This window comes from Trachurus trachurus (assembly GCF_905171665.1).
Source record: "Trachurus trachurus genome assembly, chromosome: 24".
Lineage (NCBI taxonomy): Eukaryota > Metazoa > Chordata > Actinopteri > Carangiformes > Carangidae > Trachurus > Trachurus trachurus.
The window spans coordinates 18,973,666-18,987,393 of NC_139910.1; the positions used below are offsets into that span (position 1 = coordinate 18,973,666).

General features: G+C 43.6%; 1 protein-coding gene across 1 annotated transcript; it reads left to right on the forward strand.

Moving 5' to 3' along the window:
• Positions 1 to 9,932: 9,932 nt before the first annotated feature.
• LOC311007606 (gamma-crystallin M2-like) lies at positions 9,933 to 10,481 on the forward strand (the record flags this gene model as incomplete). The annotated part of the gene is made up of 1 exon (XM_084000854.1): positions 9,933 to 10,481. The coding sequence occupies one exon, from the start codon at positions 9,933 to 9,935 to the stop codon at positions 10,479 to 10,481; it is 549 nt and encodes a 182-aa protein (XP_083856980.1).
• Positions 10,482 to 13,728: the final 3,247 nt, after the last annotated feature.

Genomic DNA, 13,728 nt, shown 5'->3' on the forward strand with positions numbered 1-13,728 from the left:
ATGACAACGTGGTGGTGATGCAGCAATTCGTTACAAAGCAACTCATCTGCAGCAACATACACTGGATGCTGACTGCAACAAATTGACGACAAAGATTGAAGACCACTGAACTGCACATACACATGTCTCTGACTGAGGTGTGGCTGTTGAAGAGAATGATGCCAGCCTCCTTAAGATCATACAAATAAAATCTACTTTGTTATAAAATAACATGTTGATGTTTGGACTTCTTCTCATCCTCTTTTTAATTCTAATTATTTCCCAAGAGTCACCCTGCAACTAAGCTTTCATAACCTTATATAATGGTCAATGATGGCAAGTAAAATTAACTTTGTTGTGAAACAGGTTCAGATGAAATTGGATATCAAAGTTCAACACCTTAATAAATAATAATAATAATAATAATAATAATAATAATAATAATAATAGCAGCTTTCCGGACTCTCAAGGTCATCTTACAATAAAACAATTAAAACAATTAAAAGTACAAATAGTAAAACAATGAAGCAATAATAAAACAACAATAATTATAGACAAGAATAAAACAATAAGCAACAGTGAACAACGACAAAGAAATACAATATGTTAAAGCAGATATCAGCTTCACGGCCGTTTCGGCTAATGCTGCGTTCAAGGCAGGCTTTTGAAACCGTAAGTTACAGCTTCAAGTCACAACTACGACTTGGTAGCGTTCCAGGTAACCCGTAGCTCGTGTTTTTACCATCCTGTTGTCTGTGAAAGTTCCCTATAACGGCCACTCGTAACTTCCGACCCGTGAACTCGTACCAGATCGAACTGGTATGACTTCACAGGAAGGAAAAACACAAAGTACGAGTTTCTTTGAACGCACCATGAGTTAGCAGCCCCCGCCCTTGTCAGGCATCAATTGGTCCTCGTGCTACGTCACCACATTCACGCGCATCCCTTGGCTGCACACACAGCCCTTCATGCCGTTCTCTCTCCTCATTGGATAACACTTGTATCCCACAAGGAAAATTTTCTCCTCGGGTTACAGCAGAGCAGAGTGACGGAGAGACTCGTGTTTAGGCTGAAATACTTCATGTAAGTGATTGCTGACGGAAAATAGGACTATTTAGGACTTATATTAACAAAAACATTCCACTGATATCTGCTTTAATGGGGCTAGGCCAGTCTGAACAGGTGTGTTTTGAGATGTGACTTGAAGGTTGACAGTGTTGTTGAAGTTCGGATGTACTGTGGGACTTTGTTCCAGAGCCGAGGGGCAGTGCAGCTAAAAGATCTTAGTCCCATTGTGGCTAAGTGGGCAGAGGGGGTGAAGAGGAGTGAAGCAGAGATGAAAGTAGACCGGGTGATGTTATTGATATGGGCAGTGAAGGAGAGGGTGCTGTCCAGGATGACGCCTAGGCTCTTGACCTGAGGGGAGGGATAGACAGTGGTGTTATCGATGACTAGTGGGAAACCGTTTGATTTCGATAATGTAGGTTTAGTGCCAACAAAAAGGAGTTCTGTTTCATTTTCGTTGAGTGTGTCAGGTTGAAAAAACAGGAAAACATTGACATTGCGTGTTCGTTTATTCCAAGAGAGGACAAACAACGATGTTCCGGTTAACTATTTATTAAATTGGATCATCAAAGGAATCAGATACAAAAAACTCTCCAGTTCAGGAAATCGCAGTCTGCAAGCAGTTAGCTGCAACCACCCCAAGAGAGCGAGAATTCTGTCTTCTGCCCAAATCAAAGGCGTTACATTAATTCTTAATACTTCGTACTATGTGTGTGTAATTAATTCTTATTGGTCAAAAACAGGTGGGGAGTGGCTGTGTTTTAAACTTAGCCCTCCCTTCGTTGGTGCCCTCTGGCTGGCACAGGTTGGTCCCATCTTCTCAGCACACGAACCTCTGGGTCTGAAACACAACAAGATCCTCCCTACACTGACATAACTTTCCATCCCAGGTGTCTGAGGGGTCAGGGCAGATAATACAGATCATTAAAGCTCTTCCTCACAATGCTTCATTCAGCAGAGCTCACAGGCCTCTCATCCTCTCCTCCCTTCGGCCTTGGAGATGTTTTGCTTTCACTGTGGCTCTGTGTGCTCTCAACTTTGCCTCTGAATGATCAAATATGTTATTGGTGCTCACTGCATCATGAATTAAGCTCAACACACATCTATATGGCTTGCTTACAAGTTTCAGGTGTCTTTAAACTCAGGGGGTTAGTCAAAAATATACGACACAATAGGTTAGTTAAAACATGAGACTAAACTTTACTACTACTTAAAGTGAATGTATAAACAGGTACATAAGGGCAAATGTTTCACACCACGCAGGATTAACTTGTTTAATTGGGTAAAATGAGCACAGATAAGTGCTCAATCTAATAAAACAATCATCAGTGAGATATATTCAGTGTTGATCAGTACTGTCAAAGTGGATAATATGTGTTCAGTGTTAGTTCTGGTGATGAGGTAACTGTGTGCAGCTTGGAAGTGTCCAGTGTAGAGACACAGATTCAGCTTTATTTTATCAGTCAGTAAGACATTGGTGTTCTGTTTTATTTATTAATCAGTAAGGCACAATATCAACTTCAGTTAGTAAAAGGCAAACAGTTTCCACCCTAACAAGTGTAAGAAAGTTGTGAGAAAACCAGGTTTTGACATCTTGCAAACAGTAGGGACTGGGACTAAGCAGCCGTGGATGTCCCAAGAGCAGGACAGTGAGGGTGGATGACTGCATGTCGCTGCTGTGTTGACACTACACACTGTGCCGTTGTGATGATCCGCTATATTTATTTATTTACTTATTGATTTATTAGCGGGCGAGCGGCCGCATCATCACACGACCATAACGAAAAACTGAAAACAAATAAACTATAATCTCTCTCAGCAAACCACAATCAGCCTCGGCATCAGATAGTGAGCATATATTCGGAATCTCCCATCTCAGGAAAATTCTAAAGAAAAAAGAAAAAGAGAGACGCTCCGTGATGCCTCCTTTACGCACAGCTGTTTCTGATTTCATTCCAGTTACGCATGGTATTTGTTTATGTTGTGATTTGTGCACACGGGTTTAAGTATAGGTTACTAAATATGACTGTCTTTATTAATGGAAAAGGGGTGTGTGTGTGTGTGTTCTTTTTTTGTTTTTTTTACTGGGCAACGGCTCTCAATATGTCAGCAAACCTAAAGTCTTAATTAAATGGTGAGGTTTGTTCCCTCCTGAAGGCACGGGACTCTGCTTACAAGCAGAGGGACGCACCTGCACTAAGAGCAGCAAGAAAGGAACTGGAGGCTGGGATTAAAAAAGCAAAAGCCAACTGTGCTCAGAAAATCCAAGGCCACTTCGCCACCAATGACCCCCGCAGCGTGTGGAAGGGCATCAAGACCATCACCGAGTATGGCAGGAAAGGCGCAGCGTGCCCCCAGGATCCATCTCCTGACGCTTTGAACAACTTCTACGCACGGTTTGAGGCCTCCAACACCTCCCCCAGTACCACGCTCACTCTCCCACCTGATGAGCTGCCACTTAAGGTGACTGCGGAGGATGTGAGGAAGTCCCTGCTGAGTATCAACCCTCGTAAAGTGGCAGGCCCAGATAACATCTCGGGACTGGTCCTGAAGGACTGTGCACACACGCTCACTGGTGTCCTGACAGACATTTTTAACACCTCCCTCTCCCAAGCCCTGGTACCAACATGCCTCAAGACCGCAACCATCATCCCAGTTCCCAAAACACCCACAGTGACAGGCATGAATGATTATCGGCCAGTGGCCCTTACTCCAATAATCATGAAATGCTTTGAGCGTCTGGTCATGGCCCACATAAAGGACAGTGTCAACATCTACACAGACCTCCACCAGTACGCCTACAGGGAGAACCGGTCCACATCTGATGCCATCTCATTTGCCCTCCACACAGCCCTCACACATCTGGAGACCAGGGGTTCCTATGTCAGACTGCTCTTTTTGGATTTCAGTTCTGCATTTAACACCATCATCCTGCGGACCCTGATAAATAAACTGCAGCTGCTCAGAATCAAATCATCTTTCTGTAACTGGATCCTGGACTTTCTAACCAACAGACCACAGACCGTCAAGATTCATAATGTTACATCCACCCCCATCACCCTCAACACCGGCTCCCCCCAGGGATGTGTCCTACAGATGTTACTGGTTCAAATTTGCGGACTTCACGCGTGGTCCACGCGAGACGGCACAAGACTCATGCATTTTTTTTCTTTGGCGAGACAAGAGGTTTTAATGAAAAGCCTCAATGTGCCAAAACAACCGCCAGGTGGCATCTGTGAGAACGGAGGACGACAGGCGGATGACTCAGTGATCTGTGCAGTAATCCACAGCTTAAACTCTAGGCTATTAAACTAGAACTAACTACTGTATACACTGCCTAAATCACAGAAACTATTGTAATATGATAAAGCCTGTCTTGCTTTATGACTTGATGATTATGTATCACATATCGCCGCGATTAGGAGTGGCGCTGTTCATGATACAGAATACAAGAGGATGAAAGGAGAACTAGCTGCAGACAGTAAATAATATAGTAGCCTAGTTTTTCAATGACAAAATGTAACGACGGCAGCTACAGTAGACTATAGCCCACGTCTCACTCTCTTTTTTCGGTCATCTGTCTCGTCATCTCCAAAATGTGTTTTTAAAATGAGCCAACTACAGTACTGTGCAGTAGTGCCGCAGATTTCTCACTCCGCACCTTGTTTGAGAGTGCAGCTGGATGATTTCTTGTGAATGAACGGGTCTGTGTCACTTTGGGGCTGGGCGATAAAACATAGGATAAATAACTTTCCCTCGATAGAAGACGCGGCCGATACAAAGTGACACCGTCAGCCATGCAGCCGGCCTGGACTTTTTATTTTTAATTATGAAGGATCATCTGCGCAAGGCAAAGATGATAGCATCAACAAAACACGGCGTAACACACGCGGCTGTATGGGACAGGCTTTTATTTAATTCAGAACAAACCGCTTAGCAAAAATGGAAAATATAGTCTATAATAATTAATTGATCTGTTGTTTGGCCACTGTTTGAAAATAACCCGAATTATGAGCAAATAATCTGATCCAGAACAGCAGTCATAATCAGACTTCTTCTAAATAAACCTAAACATTAAATAACTGGGTCAGGTCGGACCATGGGGTTATTTTTTCATTAACAATAAGAATTACAATTAACAATTATTTTTTCATTAACAATAAGACAAGCCATGGTTGAGTTTATTGAGTTTTAGCTGCTCAATCTCATTGTTTCAAAGAAAAGGGATTGATTTTTATAACGAAATGAAACGAAAACAATATTATATTGATACATTGTTGTAAAAAAAATCCAAAAGAAACGAAAATGAACTAAAGAAAATAACTTTCACACACACACATTAAAACAGTGCGATTGGTTGAAAGCTGATAATTAGCCATGTGCTTATAAGCTGATTGGCCGAAACCAAGAACAAAGCCGCGTGAATGGCCAATCGCCATGTGTTAACATTTCCATATTCCGCACATTCTGTGACAAACTGTAAACTGTTTTCTTGTCTGTAACAACATCTATTGCACGTCTGTCCGTCCTGGGTGAGGGATCCCTCCTCTGTTGCTCACCCTGAGGTTTTTCCTGTTTTTCCCTGTTAAAAGGGTTTCCATGGAGTTTTTCCTCAGTCGATGTGAGGGTCTAAGGACAGAGGATGTTGCTACGATGCCATGTAAAGCCCTTTGAGACAAACTGTTTGTAAAAACGGGCTATACAAATAAAATTGCCTTGCCTTGCCTTGCCTTAACGGCCGACATGTAAATCAGCTGTTTCGATGGGCGTTATATGAATAGAGATGTTAATGTGGTACTTTGCACATAGGCTACTTTCTGTAACTGGAAGAAAAACAGCCAGCTGGAAGAATGTGTTGCCTAAATCTTTTACTGTGTGGGAGATCTCCACCAACGTAGCCGGGGAGAAAGTGATCAAAAGTTGTATTGTGTGTTTAATGCAATAATAATATGACCTAACAACAGATGAATTCGTACATAAACAGGTCCTAAATTATGAAATGTCATAGTTTTGAAGTTTAGAGGCAAAACAGGTTTTATTGTCAGTAGTCGCTGGAGGGACGATTGATACAGCTGTTTCAAATGTCCCTCACGCCACCGTGCGTAGTGATTGTGGTCACACTGCGCGATCAATATCTGTATATAAATCACCAAATTAATAGCCTAACTGTTTTGCAATGAACAACAACCGATTTGAATGAACAACATGTATTTTTAATAAACACCACATATTTTTAATGTTCGTGTTTATGACGTGAATCAACAGATATTCAGCAAAGTGAGGGGAAAATGCCGAGGGAAAAATGACAATATGTTCAACTGTGTATCCATAAACATGACTTAGGGCAGGGAAATAAGTAAATTAAATGAAAATGCAGTTGTCCAACAACTCGTACAAAAGAAGAAAGGCGAGTTTAATCGAAATGCGGATCTTGACAATTGCGCACGGGACAAAAATATTTATTTGACCTATTTATATTGTGAGAAATTATGTGACATTTTGGCAATAACAAGTACACTAGTATGTTGTCCGATATGCTTCATAAAAACGAGAGTAATGTCAGTAGTTTCTGTTTAAAACATGCTGTTTCAACCGTCCCTCCTCTGTGTCTCAAACGACCCGCATAGGTGGGGCGTTTGAGACAAATGTCAACTTACGTTCAAAGTTATAAAACAGCGCGATCATCCAACATATGTGTTAAATTACACTTGTAACTAAGAAAATACACATGTGAGTTGTTGATCACATGATAAAAATGTTTGTGTACATAACGTCATCTTTGAAAAAGACGTTTAAATGAAAAGTGTATCAATCGACCCGGCTCTCCCCTAGACTATATTTTCCATTTTTGCTAAGCGGTTTGTTCTGAATTAAATAAAAGCCTGTCCCATACAGCCGCGTGTGTTACGCCGTGTTTTGTTGATGCTATCATCTTTGCCTTGCGCAGATGATCCTTCATAATTAAAAATAAAAAGTCCAGGCCGGCTGCATGGCTGACGGTGTCACTTTGTATCGGCCGCGTCTTCTATCGAGGGAAAGTTATTTATCCTATGTTTTATCGCCCAGCCCCAAAGTGACACAGACCCGTTCATTCACAAGAAATCATCCAGCTGCACTCTCAAACAAGGTGCGGAGTGAGAAATCTGCGGCACTACTGCACAGTACTGTAGTTGGCTCATTTTAAAAACACATTTTGGAGATGACGAGACAGATGACCGAAAAAAGAGAGTGAGACGTGGGCTATAGTCTACTGTAGCTGCCGTCGTTACATTTTGTCATTGAAAAACGAGGCTACTATATTATTTACTGTCTGCAGCTAGTTCTCCTTTCATCCTCTTGTATTCTGTATCATGAACAGCGCCACTCCTAATCGCGGCTATCAGGCTGTCAGCATTGTCCCCAAAACGTCTGAGCAGTATTTAGTACGGTGCTGCCACCTAGAGGAAAACAGTTGTGGTGAAAAGTCACGCGATCACGCGATCCTGCAGTGCAGGAAAAACCCCGCAATTTTGAACCAGTAACATCTGTAAGCCCCCTGCTGTACACCCTCCTCACCCATGACTGCTTGGCCACTCATCCTAGCAGTCACATTGTGAAGTTTGCGGACGACACGGTCGTCGTGGGATTAATCTCCCAGGACGATGAGTCTGGTTACAGACAGGAGGTGGCACTGCTCGAGGAATGGTGCAGAGAGAACAATCTGTTCCTCAACCTTGAGAAGACAAAAGAGGTGATAATGGATTTCAGGAGAGGTGGCCATACCTACCCCCCCCCCCCCCCCCCCCTTCACATTGGAGGAGCAGCTGTGGAAGTGGTACCCTGTTTTAAATATCTAGGGGTGCACATCTCACATGACCTCACCTGGGCCAACCACACTGCCTGTGTCAGGAAGAAGGCTCACCAACGCCTCTACTTCCTGGGGAAGCTGAGGAATAGGGCTGGGCGATATGAGAAAAAATCCTATCACGATAATCTTTTTCATATCAGTCGATATCAATATACATTACAATATGACTCAAGTCACTATTTTTGTCAAGCCTAAATGTTCCATCATACACACAAGTGAGATTTGAAGATATCAGAAGGTTATTTTTGATTTAAATATTTATTTTCTGTCAAAAACTGAACATATTTATGCAATAGTTAGTTCCAACCAAATAATTTGATTGGACAAGAGACATAGCCTACCATGAGTGCTGATATACAGTACAACAGCACGGGGACTTTTACAGACATTATCACTCCGCTGTTCAGGCGCTCTTTAACATTACATCAGACAGGAGTTAAGTCAGAGCCAGGCTCCCCATACAGGAGCTGCTCCATCTCTCTGCTGCTGCTACAGTTATAAACAGACATGAAAATTAAAACCCGGACCTGACGTGGTCCGTCTAATTAGCGATCATTCTCAGCCTAAACCCGGCTGAAAAAGAAAAAGGAAGAGTAATCGCCGCTGTTAGCGCTTGCTTCGCCAGTGGTCAGTGTTTAGGTCGGCACAGCTGAACAGTTGCAGTGCATTTCTGTCAGTGTGAACACAACAGTCGCTCCGGTGTGAGCAGCAGCAGCAGCAGGCAACACTCATCCTCTCTCCTTTTTTTTTCCCGGCGATGTCCCGCTGCTGACGCACACGGCTGCTGACGCACACGGCTGCAGCAGCCCAAACAACTACCACGTGTTGTTGTGTTGTCTTGAATGTCTTCCTTTGCTGTGTCAACCTAACCTGCTGGCTCAGCCATTGGTCCAGCGCGGCGCAACTCTCGTTTTAATTGGCTGTTTGTATTTTCTGTCAAAACATGAATGAATGAAACCTATCGACTTTCTATCGACCACGTTTCATATTGCTATTGAGTAAAGTTATATCGCGATATATATCGTTATCGTTTTATCGCCCAGCCCTACTGAGGAATGCCAGCCTCAGCACAGCTGTCCTGACTGCTTTTTACAGGTGTGCGGTGGAGAGCATCCTTACATCTAGCATCACGGTCTGGTTCGGGAACTGCTCCGCTGCAGACAGGAGGGCTCTGCAGAGGGTGGTTAAGGCGGCACAGAAGGTCTGGCATTCCCACCCCCGAAGACATTTACATCAGCAGGTGTAGGAGCAAAGCTTCCTCCATAATGAGGGACCCTACCCATCCAGCAAAGGGATTGTTTGCCCTCCTCCCCTCTGGCAGGAGGTTGAGAAGCCTAAAAGCCAAAACATCAAGGCTGAGATCCAGCTTCTTCCCTGAGGCTGTGAGGTTGATGAACTCCCTTCCATCATTACCTGCAACAAAGCACTGACTTGCACTTTAGTCCACACATACATTAACTGCCTTTTTTTTTTTTGCTATCTGCTGTCTCTCTGCACTGACTATTTGCCATTTTTTATGAATGTACTATTTTATCTTATTTATTTCTGTTTTTAGTTTGTGCCTGTTTTAAGATTCTGCCCATTCCTTGCTTTTATATTTGTTTACTTTTTATCTGGGACCTGGGTACAGATTTTGTTCTGCCATGTTTAACATGTGGAATGACAATAAAAGACTTTAACTTTGACTAAAGGAAAGCTTGAGATCAAGACTAGCTATGTCTATAATGTGGTTAGAAGAGTTTAGAAGAGGTTGAGACAGTCTTTGTTAACCCTTTCAAAAGGGTTTTGTCTAAGTAAAACCACCTCTCTATGTTTTTTTTTTTTTAGGGCAAACAGCTGTAAATGTTGAAAACCCTTAGTTCTCAATGGGCTTCTATGGTATGTTGCTGGGTCAGGCTGTTTTCACAAAGGGGCCCTCTGCTTTTCAGGTATAAAAAGGAAGGTCTCCAGCAGGTAGACAAGCAGTTCAGCTCCAGCAGCAGTACCACCAGCAGCAGCAGCAGCAGCAGTAGTACACCTACAGCAACAACACCTGGCAAACATGTCTGGCATGAACATGATGGGAAAGATCACCTTCTACGAGGAGAGGAACTTCCAGGGCCGCTCCTATGAGTGCATGAGCGACTGCCCCGACATGTCCTCCTACCTGAACCGCTGCCACTCCTGCAGGGTGGAGAGGGGCTGCTTCATGGTCTACGACCGCACCAACTTCATGGGAAACCAGTACTTCATGAGGAGGGGCGAGTATGCTGACTACATGAGCATGATGGGCATGAACGAAACCATCAGGTCCTGCCGTATGATCCCCATGTACAGAGGTTCCTACAGGATGAGGATCTACGAGAGAGACAACTTCATGGGCCAGATGCATGAGATGATGGAGGATTGCGACAACATCATGGACCGCTACAGAATGTCCAACTTCATGTCCTGCAACGTGATGGAGGGCCACTGGCTGATGTACGAGCAGCCCAATTACAGAGGAAGAATGTGGTACATGAGGCCCGGCGAGTACAGAAACTTCAGCAGCATGGGCATGAGCGGCATGAGGTTCATGAGCATGAGGCGCATCATGGATTCCTGCTACTAGATGACAACGTGGTGGTGATGCAGCAATTCGTTACAAAGCAACTCATCTGCAGCAACATACACTGGATGCTGACTGCAGCAAATTGACGACAAAGATTGAAGACCACTGAACTGCACATACACATGTCTCTGACTGAGGTGTGGCTGTTGAAGAGAATGATGCCAGCCTCCTTAAGATCATACAAATAAAATATACATTGTTATAAAATAACATGTTGATGTTTGGACTTCTTCTCTTCCTCTTTTTCATTCTAATTATTTCCCAAGAGTTGCCCTGCAACTAAGCTTTCATTACCTTAAGCAGCTAAGTGGGCAGAGGAGGTCCTGAGTTTGCGGGAAGGTGTGTAGGTACGGAGGAGTTCGGTGAGGTATGGAGGTGCAAGGTTATGGAGGGCCTTAAATGTGAGGAGCAGAATCCTGAAGTCAATGCGGAGGTGGACCGGAAGCCAGTGAAGCTGTTTGAGGACAGGAGTGATGTGCTGTGTGGATGGGGTTCTGGAAATGACACGTGCAGCTGAATTCTGGACTAATTGCAGTTTATTGAGGGATTCTACAGACCATGTAGAAGTGCATTACAGTAATCGAGACGGGATGTGACAAGGGCGTTGACCAATATGGAAGTGCTATTAGGTGAGAGGGATGGGCGAAGGCGATTGATATTGCAGAGATGAAAGTATGTAGACCGGGTGATGTTATTGATATGGGCAGTGAAGGATATGTGAGGCTGTTTAGGAAATAATTCATATTTGCTCTCACACATACCACTATACTCATACACACACAACTATACTCTCTTACACACACTATTATACTCATACACTAGGCTTGGGCGGTATCCACATTTTGATACCGTCAAACTTCCTCCACATTTTACCACGGTATACGGTATTACCGTGACTAATTAAAAATGATGACGTAAGTGGCATTACCAAACATTGGCTTGTGTATTCACCATTCAGAAACTGAATACTAGGGCTAAACATTAGCAGACCAAAATCTCATTGGTCGATTGGTCGCAGGAAAAAAAAAAAAACATTTGGAGCCCTGTCTTGTCAAAATTAAGTCAAAATCAATATGACCGAACTGTATATGAAAGGCTATAGGGCTTTTATTTTGAAGGGCCAGATACAGGAAGTCATGACACGCACTCGCTGTCAGTTTTTTTTTTTTTTTTTTTTACACGGCACAGCAGGTCCGGTCCCTTTTTTTTTTTTTTTTCTTGTCAAGAGCGACTTTTTCCAAGTTTCTGGTTTGGAGACGTATCACTGGTGTTTTCAACGATTAGTGGGACCCGTCCCACAGGCTCACCGGCGGTCAGTCTCACAGTGTCACGGAGCAGAGACATGATAGTCCCCGCTGCAGTCAGAGTCCCGCACCGCTCCACGCCGTGGACCCCCCACCCCACCTGCCGCAGCTCAGTCACTCACCCTCATCTACTGTGTTTATTGGTGATAAACGGCCATAACGGTAAAACCTGACCGACTTTTTGAAACTAATCAAGTTAATAAACTGTGTGCAGAGCGATCTGGCTGTGTGATGTGTGTGTGAGTGAGAGTGACTATGAGGAACGTGTCCGACGGGGGAGCGGAGAGGGGCGGGGGGGGTGGGGGGGGGGGGGGGGTGTTTAAAAGTAGGCTAAAACATATTAAACTAACTTAAAATTCAACCACACATAAGTGCTACTGGACATATAATTAATTTTAGACATTAAATTACTTTTATTTAATATTTAATCCTTATCTCCTGTATAAGTGCATTGCATTTTTTCATGACGGTATTGAAACTGATACCGTTGCTATTTTTAAATACCTGCAGTATACGGTATTACCGTAATACCGCCCAAGCCTATCATACACACACACTACTATACTCTCACACACACGCACACACCATCATACTCATACGCACACACTACTATACTCTCTTACACACACTACTATACTCTCTTACTCCCTCCCTCCGGTACACGGTCTTGGGCTGTGTCTCTCCTACTGTTTCACGGAGCTCTGCTCCGTTTCAAAGGTGAAGGAAGCCAATAGGTGGAAAGACGTGGCCTCCGAGATGACCGCCGCCGACACTGATCACTGCCTGAAGAGTTTCAAAGTACTGTACAACGCAGCTCAAACCAACCCGCTGCCTCAGCGACCAAGCTGTGATAAATACAGTGTGTCCTCCCGTGTTTCAGTCGGGTCGATACCGCGAAGCTATTAAAAAAAAAAAAAAGAAAAAGAAAAAACGCTTGCAGCTGACATGTTGTCACAGTCTCACAGTGCAACATTCATTAATATATAAACTTCAACCTCAAAGCTCTCTGTCTGACCTGACCTGTCCCTGATCATCACACAGGGGCAACATGGAGATGCTTGTGTGACAGGTTCTTGAGTTTTATTAACTCTTTGACTGCCAGCCATTCTCACAGCAGCTTCCTCCAGCTTGCCAGGCATTTCCCAGCCTTTTGACTGACTTTCGTAGACCCACCATATATTATGTACTGTTACTACATACACATTCAACCCATCAAAGGAAAGATGAGGGTCTCTAGTTTCCAGCAAAAAAAACTGTTTGTTTCTATCTTGTTCCAGTCTTGTGAAATTGGCGGTTGAATATAGAGGGATTATCTGTTTACCAACAAATCAGAATGCGTGCGCAACCTGACTGCAGAAAGAACCGGTTGTCATGGTTACCTCTATGGATCTAGTGTAGTCAAAGCGGTGTTTGCTAGCGATGTTGTCAGCTTACCACAACAGTTGATCACCTACTGATGTAGTGTGTGTTTTATACATAGACTGTAGGTTTTATAGTTTTATAATGGCAGGGGAAAAAAAAAACGTCAGGACGGAGGATCGAGTTTGTACCGCGGCAACTGCAACTCAGCCACGGGACAAGCCACGGACACTCACAGCACGGCGTCGGCCATCGGTAAAAACAACACTGTGCATCCCTAACGTTACCTACAGCTATTTAACAGACAATCATGTTCAGGAAAATACTCACGATTACAAAACTCAGTGTCTGTGAGGACTGAGCTGCTGCCTGGTCAGAGAGGGAAGAGACGGACATGTCTAAAGTCTGGAACAACTGCACAACGTAACTGTAACGTTACCTGCATGGCTGAGTATGTACTGGTCATTTAAAACAATGTAGCTTAACGTTAATTAATGTCAGCTTGCTTTCCATTAGTATGTGACCTCGTCTTCAGTCACTGTCGTAGTAAACATTTCTCAACTCATTCGCTGCAGTTCTACAGC